Genomic DNA, 12518 nt, shown 5'->3' with positions numbered 1-12518 from the left:
TGTTCGAGAAAGTTCTCTAAATAATTAATATTCACTGCATATAACTTCAGATTTAGTTAAAATAGTAGTTTTTGTTAAGTAAATTCTTTGCAATAGTTATTGTGTGTTAGCATTCTAAAAAATCTCAAATTCTATAAAACAGTAAAAGTAAATTTATTACTGAATTACAACCAGTATTCTGTTTTAGAATTAAATAATGCCAAAAGGAGCTGCCGTTAAATAGCGCCAAAAGAAGTTGCTGCTAAATAATGCCAAAAGGAATTGCCATTAAATAAAACCCACAAAAAGTTGAATATCGATATTGAGTTTCAGTATTAGGTGACACATAAAATGTCTCTTTTTTTACTTTCTGTATAATAAAATTGCCAGACAACATATTGTTTGTGGCTGTTCATATTCAAATGTAACTTGTTATCATATTTATGTCATTATTTTAAGCAATTTTATTCAAGTAATGTAATAATACCTTAAATAATTCAAGTAAACTTAACAAAAATGTAATTAAAAGAAAAGGGAGAGGACAAAGGACCAACATGCAACAGCTGTTTAAAAATATTTCGTCAGTAAAAGGAAAAAAATGCTTGAATGTATTGAAGTTAAATTTCAACATTTTTTAGTGACATATTTCGTTCATTGAATTATCTTTGCAAAAATTGAAAACATTTTCTCACAAAAAATTAAAGGAAAAGGCGAAAAGTGGAAAAAAGGGCAAATGAGTGAAATAAAACTTAAAATAGCCCCAGGCAACGCCAAATAAATGCAATTAGTATGCCATGAAACAGATAAATAAAACAGAACTATCAATGACGTTTCTGAATTTTTGAGATGAGGATTCGTTATTTGTATTATAATTCATCGGACTACTGTTTTCATCTTCAGTGTGATTTTCACAACGTTTAGGTCGATGTAACCTCCGACTTTCTTCAGGTGTATCTTGTCGATCTTGGGAATGTTTCTGTCAAATTCTGGAATTTGGACGGAATTTCGAGCGAAACCCTTTATTTACGTCACAGGGGTAGCGTGCTCTTGTTTCATCAGCTATAACTGGACAGAGGTCCTAAGTAATTCGCAAATGTATTTTTTCGATCATCCTCACTGAGAATCGAACCTTCAACCTTCAGGAGAATATCACTTTTACAACTGATTTTTCCCAGTACTCTAACCACTGCACCACGGGTCCTTGCGAAATTCCGTCCAAATTCCCGAGTTTGACAGAAATATTCCAGAGTTCGACAAGATACACCTGAAGAAGGTCGGAGGTTACATCGACCGAAACGTTGTGAAAATCACACTCCAGATGAGAACAGTAATAATACAAAACTATTAATGTCTGAAAATTAGCATAAATTACTGTATGGATATCATCATAAAATGAAAATAATTATTCAGGTATTAATTAATTAGTCTCCTTCCTGTAGAGTGGACTGACACATAAGATGATAAGCACTAATAATAAAAAAAAACATGGCAAGATTGCAGGGAAAATAAGTCTTCATGTGGATCAACAGGGTGTCACATGTCTATTCAGTTTTTGCACTTTTTTCAGTATTTAACAATCACATGTTTTCACATTTGTTTTACACCAATTTTTCTGTGTACAATTATCTATTGTGTCATTAGAAAATCCGTTTTACTTATTTTTTTTATCCAATATTTTAGGCTTTAGACGGGGGAGGGGGGCCAGTTTATTACGTGCATTTAATGTAAAATTATTACCCATTTCTTGATTATCACCAATTTTCAGAAACTTATTGTAAAAAAAAAAGTGTAACCAATTTTTTTTAACTTATTTTTGTTTTGACTTTTTATAATGGTAACAATTTCTGGGAATCCTTTCTTTATTGATTGTTTTTTTTTCTTGTATTTCGTTTTTTTTTTTAACTTAAATTTCTATGATATAATTTCAAAATAATTGAGTGGAAAAGTGTGCAAGTGATTTTAATTTTTGTTTTTGGTTCAACAATTTCCATGAAATAATGAATTCATTGCACAGCATTAAAAAAAAAAAAAAAAAATTTGCACTGCATGTTTTGCTTTTTTTTTTTGTGTGATTTGGAAACACTTGTCGCTTGAGTGTGTATACTTTCGCCATACCTTTGCTCTTCACATTCGAGCACCACTAGAAATGATGTTTAAATGAACCAAGAACACACTAGTTTGCCCAAGCAACAGAAACTGACGAATGAACACAGTTCGTTAGCACATCAACCTGACTTCTATGGGCAATGTCTTAACTTTTTAAAGAAAAAAAAATGTGAAAAACAATGAAAGCCTAAAAAAGCAAATACAAAAAAAAACAAAAATAAAACCTATGTAAAAAAAAATAAAAAAATAAATTGTGTATTATTTTACACAAGTCTGAAAAACAACAAAATTTAAAACAAAATGTTTAAGATTAATTATCCCTACCCACACAAATATTTATGGTTGACCCCCCCCCCCGCCAAAAAAAAAATTTGGTTATTACATAATAACATTGCAACTAATTTTATCACTTACACACTGTCCTGTATAGAAATTGGTGGTCGTTAAGTAGTGGATGATCAATTTACATTAAATTTACATAGTAATGTGATCCTTCAATCTAAAATGTAAAATATTAAAAAAAAAAGAAAAAAAACAAAAAACAAACGAAATTCTCAAGCGATATACTCGGTAAGTGTACACAGAAAAAATGTTAAGTTAATGATGCTCAGGAAGTGGGTGATCATTTTTCATTTAATTTCTATATTATTTAACACATTCATTATAGCATATATAATATCTGAAATATTCGATAAAAAATATCCTACATAATAAAATGACTGCAGAAAGTCCCCTCTGGACCAAAGTATTGTAGGTTTGCAACAACAAATGCCACATACAAATTCAATACAGCTAGGCATATAGCCATTATCTTATGTAGCTTTTGGACACAATTTTAAACAAATTCAGTTGTGATATTAAAATGCTACATTGCATCCGACGAGCATCACCATCACCATCGCAACATCTTTAGAGGAAGGAGTCCCTATTTTTCTCTCAAATATTTAGTCCTACCACTGCCCCCAGTTTCCACCAGGACCAATTCTATATATTTCACGTATACTGTGATTACACGTATCGTAACTGGCGCATATTATACATAGGCATAAGATAATATTTCCAATATCCGATTCAAAACAATAAAGTCTCCCTCTCCAAATTTCATCCATTCTGATTGGCTGTGCTCTGATAATTCTCATATTCTGGAAGACAGTAATTTGCTTTATAAACGAACGCTACTAACAATACAAAATGGCATTACTAAGAGACACATTTTTGGTCCCAGATTCAATTACATTTAATGTATAGGTAAGATGTAACATTACAAGAGAGAAAAAAATCATTAAACGAACTTAATATAATCCATTTACTTGCTTTCTATTACAAACTTTAAAATAGAACATCAACTATAAGATTCTCATTAATCTTTTCCTAAACACAGGAAAAAAAAAAATGCCGACTTCTTCATCGACGATGACTACAACACCTTGGACAAAGCATCAAGAAATCTGAGTTATTTTACCACGACACACTGCGTGGACATTGGTGATGTTTCAAAACTATGCATTACATATACATTTATATATTAGAAGTGTTTACCTCACAAATATATGCAACTTTTCTATTGAGATTTTTCCTAAACACATAAACAAAAACAAGGCCGACGTCTACGACGACAACGCCTTCATCAAAACATCAACAACTCTGAGTTCTTTTATCATAAAACACACTATGTTTAACAACTATGCATTTCATATGTACTTGTATATTGAGGAGTTTAGCTTACGACTTTATTATTAAAAGTTTTCCGAAAAACTTGCAAAAAAAAAAATACAACGACGTCTTCATCGACGATGACAATGACCTTTTTGTCAAAGCAACAACAAACCTGAGTTCTTACACCATTAAACACACTGTGTGTACATTGGTGATGTTCCTCTTTACTTGCCTCCCCACGAGAGCAGAGTTAGATAAGGGTCGGTTTTTAATGTGGGGGAAATCCAGATCCCCAAAAAAGGGCAGTCTGGATAGGAACAAAAATAAAAATTGTCTCAGTCATAAAGAATTTCTCCTCCACTGACCGAGAACAGAAAAGGTGAAGTTTAGCATAATAAAAAAAATACTACATTTAGTCAGTTTCCAAATGCCACAATTTAAACTTTTGTGGGAACTTTTGGAGATTTGCAAACCTATACATTTTTGGAAAGGTTTTTGTCTCAGGAATCAGAAAATCGATGTTTGCATTTGCTCAGATGCGTAAATAGCGGCCATATTGGATTTACAAAATGGCCGCCATAAGATGTACGTTTTGTAATATCTCAGCTTCTAAATAAGCTGGAACACTGCTTTTAACTGTTAGACCTACCTTTTCAGGGTCCAGGAAGCCAATAGTGGTAGTTATAAAATTTTCCCAGATGTGTATATGGCAGCTATATTGGAATTTACAAAATGGCTGCCATAAAAGGTACGTTTTGTAATATCTCGGTTTCTAAATAAGCTGGAACACTGATTTTAACTGCTAAACCTACATTTTCAGTGTCAAGGAAGTCAATGGTCCAAGTTATCATTTCATCCTTTGTACCCGCCCCTTCCCCATTAAAACATATAGGTAAAAAACTTAACAACCCTGGTAGTTAGTCAGATACTAAATCAGAGTTATTTTTATTGAAATGCCTTTTACCTGTAAACTTTGAATGTAACCATTTTAAACATAATGAGATGTTTGATCATAGTCTATGCATAATCATCATCAACATCATCATCATCAACATCACTTTCATACATCACAGATTGGGAATTTTCATTATTTTTGCACTGGCTGCTGCACTGACACATGTCAGTACAGGCTAAGTCTTTAGACCTACAAGAACATCTGCCAGAAGAACAGTCAAATATACATTTGCATGTGACCATCTCAAGGATGACCTTAGGGGCTGGGGGGACATCTGTGGTCATTGGTTTCAGGATGCCATCCAATTGTTTGAAGTACCCATTTTCCAGGGGATCCAGTTATAAAATCTGCAGAGCAATGGCTGCTTGTGCCCATACCCTTGCTTGGACATGGACTCTTAAAATATGCTGCTTTAGAGCTCCAGGTGTTAGAGGGAGCCTGTCACTTTCTGACCTATGCTTGCAGAACAGATGCCATTGTAGTTCAGGGTTTGTTTTTATGTTGATCCCTTTTAGCGAGTAAGCTGCACATACAAAGGACTCCAGTGTTGACAGCATTCCTTCTGTCACTTCTGCTTCATCCATAAGCATTTGCAGAGCATTGAAAACATCTGCATCTGCTTTGAGGTAGATCTGCAATACTAATTGTGCATCAGGTGGGTTTTGCTGTGAAGCCAGCACAGCCTGCTGGATCAGCAGCATGTCTGCTTCCTCATGGTTATTTACCTCAGGTCTTTGTTGCTCTTAGTGTATCCAGAAGCAGATGTGATGATCAGCTTGGATGATCCCCTGTTGTACTCTAGAGTTTGGGCAGCAAGATAGTCAGTCAGACCAGCCTTCGTCTTGTCATGGGAGAGGAACCTCCTCATTGGGATGTGTTTGATGATAGTGTCATCTCTGACTTGATGCTGAACAGAAGCTTTTCCTTGTCTTCGTTTATCTCTGGTTGCACTCTTCAGAGAATCTGCTCAGTATGTATCAAAAACAAAGATGATTTCATCATAATCTCGTGTTAGTTGCGTGAGTCTGTCATTGAAGCAGCCACTCAGATCCTTGACTGTCACTAGAGTCGCGGGTTTCTTGCTCAGCTTCTGCACAAGCACCATGCCATCCACCAGTGCTATCTTCCAACTTGGTTGATCAGTAGATGTGGGCTCTGTTAATCCTGTATCCATTGCATCTTGGTGGGTAGAACTTCCAGCTTGAGGTGACTGGTCTTCATGGGGCATGTCTTCTCTTGTCAGCTTCTTCAGGAATAGTGATACATAGAGGTCTTGGTATGCTCTGATGTTTTCTGTAACAGCATTTGCCAGAGCAGTTTCCAAGAGAAGGACACGGCGATGTGAAATAGCATAGCCATGAGCATTGAGAAGATTCAACAGCTTCTTGTTGCATGTGTCATGGTGGACAGTCAGTGCCAGTCTCAGAACATGAGGGTTCCTTCGTGCACAGGGTGACTTGAATGCTGATTCATAGCTTGGCTTGTACCTTACCTGTTTATTGGATTTGAACCCATACATGACATTCTGGCTCACCTTCAGTTTTGCTCAACATATTTGGTTCTCCTTACAGTTTCCAGCTTTTCAGCAGGCCCAACCATTATCCAATGGATTAAGGTGTATAATTCAGCTGGAACATCATTATTGTCACTAGATACCTGCATGACATTTCTTTCCTTAGGCTGTTTGAAGGTTGCAATGCTTTTCCTTATCACCTGTGCTGCTTTGTAGATTGTCTTCATGCTGTTCTCTTCCTCCTTACCAGTTGTCATTGAGGTATTAACCATGTCCTCTTCACATGCATCTCGGGAGTAGAGGACAGTTGGATTCCTTATGTTTGGTCGAACAGACTTCAGGTGTGGCAAATAAGTAAGGATCCTTTCTTTCAGTCATTTTCTACTGAATACAGGTGCGTGACTTTCAAAAACCTCTGAACCAAGCATATTAACATAACTCGTTTCAATATCATCCATCCCAATGTATGCTTTGTTTTTTGTTTCTACATCAATAAGATTCATCAGCTCAAGCAGACTCGCCTTTTGTAGAAAAAGTTCCTCAGCAGTTTTGCTAGTGTTAGTATTTTGAAGAGTATGGAGTACATTTTTGGTCCAGCAAGCTTTGTGGTATAGGGCATCAATTGCATGTACATCACCTGGTGATATGCAGGTGTTCAGCCTAGTCTTCAGTGCAGGATTATGGGACCTTTCCACAGCATCTTTGAGATTTTTACCTGCATTCTCAGTCCTGATCTGGTACAGTTGGCCATTGTCCTGTTGGCAGAAGAAGAACTCTTTCTTATCCAGTGGACTTGTATGTGATCGTGTGAATGGCAATGCAGAACTAGATGTAGAGGGGCTTGGAACAGCCTCTTCTGTGCTTCCTCTTTTCTGGCCAGATTTTTTGGCTGTGTAGTGTCCTGTAGTTAAACGTGTGCGTTGCGATCTCTTGCATGTTGTATTTCAACTTTGTTAGTTGCACTCAAATGACATGTGATGCCAGACCGCCCTCTCTTCACACATTGTTTCTGGTGTGCAGTTCTGCAGTCGCCTTTGGACTTGGACATAGTCACCATCATTCAAACTAGCTCTCTCTAGAATTACTTGCAGTATGAGCCCATAGGACTCTAATCGATGATATTGCACCAAGACTCCGTTCTTTTTATCATCAGACTGGCAGAGAATGCACTGCTTCTAGTTAATGGACTTCTTGGTTTGACATGCCTTCTCTCTACTTTGCGACTCATCACTCATGCTTAACCTACAAACACAGAGAGAATTACAGTAATGTTAGAATAGCAATACAAAAACTACAAGTTCTCAAAGTATTAGAGGTAAATTAACAATTTGAATTAGTGATGTAAAAGCCAGATTTTTTTAGGAACAGCTGAAGTATGAATTTATAAATGATACATATTTTTTATTACAAAGATATTGCAATAAAACAACACCACATTAGTTTGAACCCAGTTATGCATGTAAAGGTAAATGTTAAAAATGTTGTTGCTTTATAACTACCACCATTGGCTTCTATGACCCTGAAAATATAGGTTTAGCAGTTAAAATCAGTGCTCCAGCTTATTTAGAGGCCAAGATATTTTAAAACATACATTTTACAGCGGCCATTTTGTAAATTCCAATATAGCTGCCATATACACATCTGGGAAAATTTTATAACCACCACCCTTGGTTTCCCTGGCCCTGAAAATGTAGGTTTAGCAGTTAAAATCAGTGTTCCAGCTTATTTAGAAGCTGAGATATTACAAAACGTACATCTTACGGCAGCCATTTTGTAAATCCAATATGGCAACCATATATGCATCAGGACAAATGCAAACATTGATTTTCTGATTCCTGAGACAAAAAACTTTCCAAAAATGTATAAGTTTGCAAATCTCCAAAAAGTTCTCACAAAATTACATTAATAACCTGACTAATTGTGATCTTTTGAAACAACACATTTCAAATGCATTGAAGACTTTAGCTCCAAAATACTTGCGACTTTTATATTAAGATTTTTTCTAAAAACATATAAAAATAACAACGACGACGTCTTCATCATAACTACATTGGAAAGGTTAGCTCCCAATTATTTACACTTCTTTTTTTTTTTTTTTTTGTAATTTTTATGTCGAAAGAAAATTATGGAAGTTTATTGAATGAAATAAAACAAACTTATTTTTTGCCAACAATTTTATTTACACTACATATTTCTTTATATAAAATTCAGTAATTTTTTTTCCGAAACAAATCATTAGAAAATGTACTTGATTATTTGGAATCTAAACTCTTCAATATATATATATATATATATATATATATATATATATATATATATATATATATATATACATCATTACTTCGCAACGGTATATTCATTTTGTCCACGAGTACCATTACCCACTATTATACTGGGTCGGCAGTAGCTCCCACTAACAACCGTAATTTAATTGATTATCTGTTTACAGATGGAGTAGGGGTGGGGCATGCTTCCACCATGCAACGCCGGTACACGGGTCCTGCTAGTTACAAATAAAATAGAATTCTCTAGTGACAAGATCGGTAATTGTACAGAGAAAAAGTAAAGAGAAAAAAATGTTCTGTAAAAAATGCAAAAACAATTGATGGGTAAATACTAAATAAGCACCATAATTTTGGTTAGCTACTATTTATTATATATATGCTAAATTGGTTTCAGACAAGCTGTGTAAGACCGGAATACCAACTCAATTTAGCATTGGATATATTTTCGCAACACGCAAAAATTACTTTTAGACAAGCTGTTTATAGGAAGAAGAAAACACTGTTTTGTATTGATTCTATTTTAGATGTCCATTAAAACTTATGCATAACAGAAATACAATTAATTGCTTCTTAGTTTTGATTTCTAATTATGCATTTAATTATATTGTATCTTCCCTCTGTCTTTTTTTTGTGCAGGTGTTATGGCTGCACGGGGGATGTTGGCCAATCCTGCAATGTTTGACGGGCATCAGAACACACCAGAACAATGTGTAAAGGATTGGGTAAGTCAGACATTTTTTTTTTCGTAAATACAAAAAGTGTATTTTATCAAAAAAGAAAAAAAAATGTTCAAAAGAAAATACTTTGATATTATTTCATGATTGTCTTTAGTGGTTCTATTTGAACTCTACAAGTATAATACACACAATCTTTCTCTAGCTTCATTTCTCTCTTTATTTCTCTTTCTATTCCTCTCTCTCTCTCTATATATATATATATATATATAATATATATAATATCATCGTCATCGCCTTCGTTCAGCTTCAAAAGACAATGGATGCCTCCTGTAAGGGTAGCTGTGCATGTAATTGTGAGGCAAGGATTGCGCAATCCTCAACCTGACCTCTCCTTGTTTGAGTCTAGTGACAAGGGGACGTCCAGGACGACTGGAAACAATGCCAAGATAAGCGGAGAGCACATACAGCACCCGGAATTCCCGAATGGTCACCTATTTTAGTACTGACCAGGTCTAATAACGTAATTATGCTGTATTCTATGTATATATATTTCTCTTCCTTTCTCTCTCTCTCTCTCTCTCTCTCTCTCTCTCTCTCTCTCTCTCTCAAGTTATCGTTATGTTTAATTCCATTGCATTTCAATTCTGGAGGGAATCACAATTCCATAAAATTCACAGAAAAATCAACAAGAAAGCAAAACTTCTCAGTAAACCATATTTATTTTAGGTATTTTGGCAAAAGATGAGTGAGAAATCCAGTCATCCATTAAGAACTTGTCCTAAACTGTTTGTCTGTTCAGATAGGGGTTGCTGAAAACAAAAGCTGATTTAACAAATCGTTATAGAGATAATTGAAAGCTTTTTTGGCTAATTATAGTAAAGGATTTTTGTGGCTTTTTCTTAGGAAATAACTTTTCGCTCTTGAATAAACAAATTGTCAATATGGAAAGAAAACTAAAAACTATAAAAAAAAGATTATGACATGAAACTTTTAGAAAGTATATCCCCGATATAATGAATATGAGTACATCCGGGTTCTTCCTAGAAAGAATATGATTGGCTGATTAAGAGCACCCTGCAATAGACGTTGAAAGATGTGCCAAAAGCTTCATACTTAAAATATTACCAGTTCCGACTGCAAACTCGTTCATTAAGGCGTCCTACTAAATTGCAATACTGAATTATTGTAGCCAAAGCTACTCAGCTACTTCAAACAAATATATCCCTTTCATGGGACATATCAATATCTAACTACAAAGGGCGTACTAAAAGTAATGCCACCTATTTTTTCATTCAACCCGAATGGATCAGAAGAGATTGAAAATTCCATTGTTATAATGACTGAACTTATGCATTCATGATCTAAAAGTTTCATATCTCTGTTGCAGATATTGACAGTGTGAGACTAAGAAAACAATCTCTGTCATGGACATGTGTCAAAAGTAAAGATACATCATTGAATTCCTAGCAAAAGGGCATATGTAGAAAAATAAATTCTGGAGCAGAAAAGGTCGCTCATTTTAATGGTACCATTCCCGTCTTCGTAGCCCTTCAATTTTTTGTAGTTAAAAAGAAATAGGAGGTTTTATTCTCTAAATGATCCTGATATGACAAAGCATCCTTCAGGCGCCCATGCATATTCATCGCTCATTGCTTACAAAAATGCATTGAAAATGGTGCTGACAATGTAGAAAAATAAATTCTGGAGCACAAAAAGCCGCTCGTTTTAATGGTACCACTCCTGTCTTTGTAGCTCTTCAACTTTTTGAGTTAAAAAAAAGTGGAGGCTTTACTTTTTTGAATGATCCACATAGTAACTTTGAAGAAATGATAACAATATAAATTATTGCTTTAATAGATCAAAATAAAATAAAATTTTGAGATTTTAAAGTATGCTCACGAATTTATAATCCAAATGTAATTCATGATATAATACAAAACTTCAGCTGAAAATCATGTCTTCAGAAAAATACCCCAAATGTTACTGAAAAATCGTGTTTTCAGAAAAATACCCCAAATGTTACTGAAAAATCATGTTTTCAGAAAAATACCCCAAATGTTACTGAAAAATCATGTCTTCAGAAAAATACCCCAAATGTTACTGAAAAATCATGTCTTCAGAAAAATACCCCAAATGTTACTGAAAAATCATGTCTTCAGAAAAATACCCCAAATGTTACTGAAAAATCATGTCTTCAGAAAAATACCCCAAATGTTACTGAAAAATCATGTCTTCAGAAAAATACCCCAAATGTTACTGAAAAATCATGTTTTCAGAAAAATACCCCAAATGTTACTGAAAAATCATGTCTTCAGAAAAATACCCCAAATGTTACTGAAAAATCATGTTTTCAGAAAAATACCCCAAATGTTACTGAAAAATCATGTTTTCAGAAAAATACCCCAAATGTTACTGAAAAATCATGTTTTCAGAAAAATACTCCAAATGTTACTGAAAAATCATGTTTTCAGAAAAATACCCCAAATGTTAGATCTCTTGGCCTTGGTCTTTACACGTTGTAAACAAACCTGGTATAATATTCGTGGCATCTTTTTATTTTTTGCAAATTTATTTTTATTATGTTTTTTTTTTTATTTCTTGGTAGGTAGTTGATATTGCATATATATATATATATATATATATATATATATATATATATATATATATATGCACAGAAAGAAAATCTTCAAGAACTAATGACTTCCTTATCTTTAAGTACATAAACAATACTACGTTTTAGAGCTTAATAGTTTGATGGTAGAATGATCATTCACCTATCAAAGGAACTGATATTATGAGCGGAGAATGTTTTTAAGTGTAATAAACTCTATTCTGTATAAAATTTTGGCAACATTTTCATTTCTGATATGTAAAACCTTAAAGCATCTTTTGATGTTATTTGGAGAAAAGAGTTTTTATAAATTTACGCATGTGCGTATATTTGTATATATATATACGATTCACTCCTAAACTAATCAACAAATCACTATGAATTCTAGAACACATCTGCTCGGCATAAGGTATTGTAATATGAACTATATTTAGTTTTATTTGTAGGAGGTTAATAAAATGTGGGGTAAATGCTTTCTTGAAAAATTTAGATATCTACCATATTTGTGAAATTTGAACTATAGATATTCCCAAATTTCAGTTTCTTTAAAGTATATTAAAAGAGGTTTTAGTGGGTATAAATTTAGAGAGCATAAGTTCAAATATATCAAATTCATACTGAATTTGATTCATAAGCATTAGAAAGATTTGCTTAGAATTCCCTGATTTTCAATTTCTTAAGTTTAACTAGCGGGACCTGTGGAAATTCCGCAGCAGACTTTCATATATATTGATGT

General features: G+C 34.0%; 1 protein-coding gene across 3 annotated transcripts in view; it reads left to right on the top strand.

Annotated features, from left to right (window-relative positions):
- LOC145243379 (tRNA-dihydrouridine(20a/20b) synthase [NAD(P)+]-like) overlaps positions 1 to 12518 on the top strand; it is a 340728-nt gene that overhangs the window by 106474 nt on the left and 221736 nt on the right. For all 3 annotated transcript variants that reach the window (XR_013862859.1, XM_080106212.1, XM_080106213.1), the window contains exon 8: positions 9131 to 9216. Coding sequence is in view for 2 of the 3 variants with exons in the window: in XM_080106212.1 (XP_079962338.1) it covers positions 9131 to 9216 (86 nt within the window). In the remaining variant the exon portion in view is untranslated. The remainder of the gene's footprint in view (positions 1 to 9130; positions 9217 to 12518) is intronic.

Source organism: Euprymna scolopes, chromosome 22 (assembly GCF_053919585.1).
Source record: "Euprymna scolopes isolate OS-2025 chromosome 22, ASM5391958v1, whole genome shotgun sequence".
NCBI lineage: Eukaryota > Metazoa > Mollusca > Cephalopoda > Sepiida > Sepiolidae > Euprymna > Euprymna scolopes.
The sequence above is the reverse complement of the archived record's forward strand: the minus strand, read 5'-3'. Positions and strand labels throughout refer to the sequence as shown.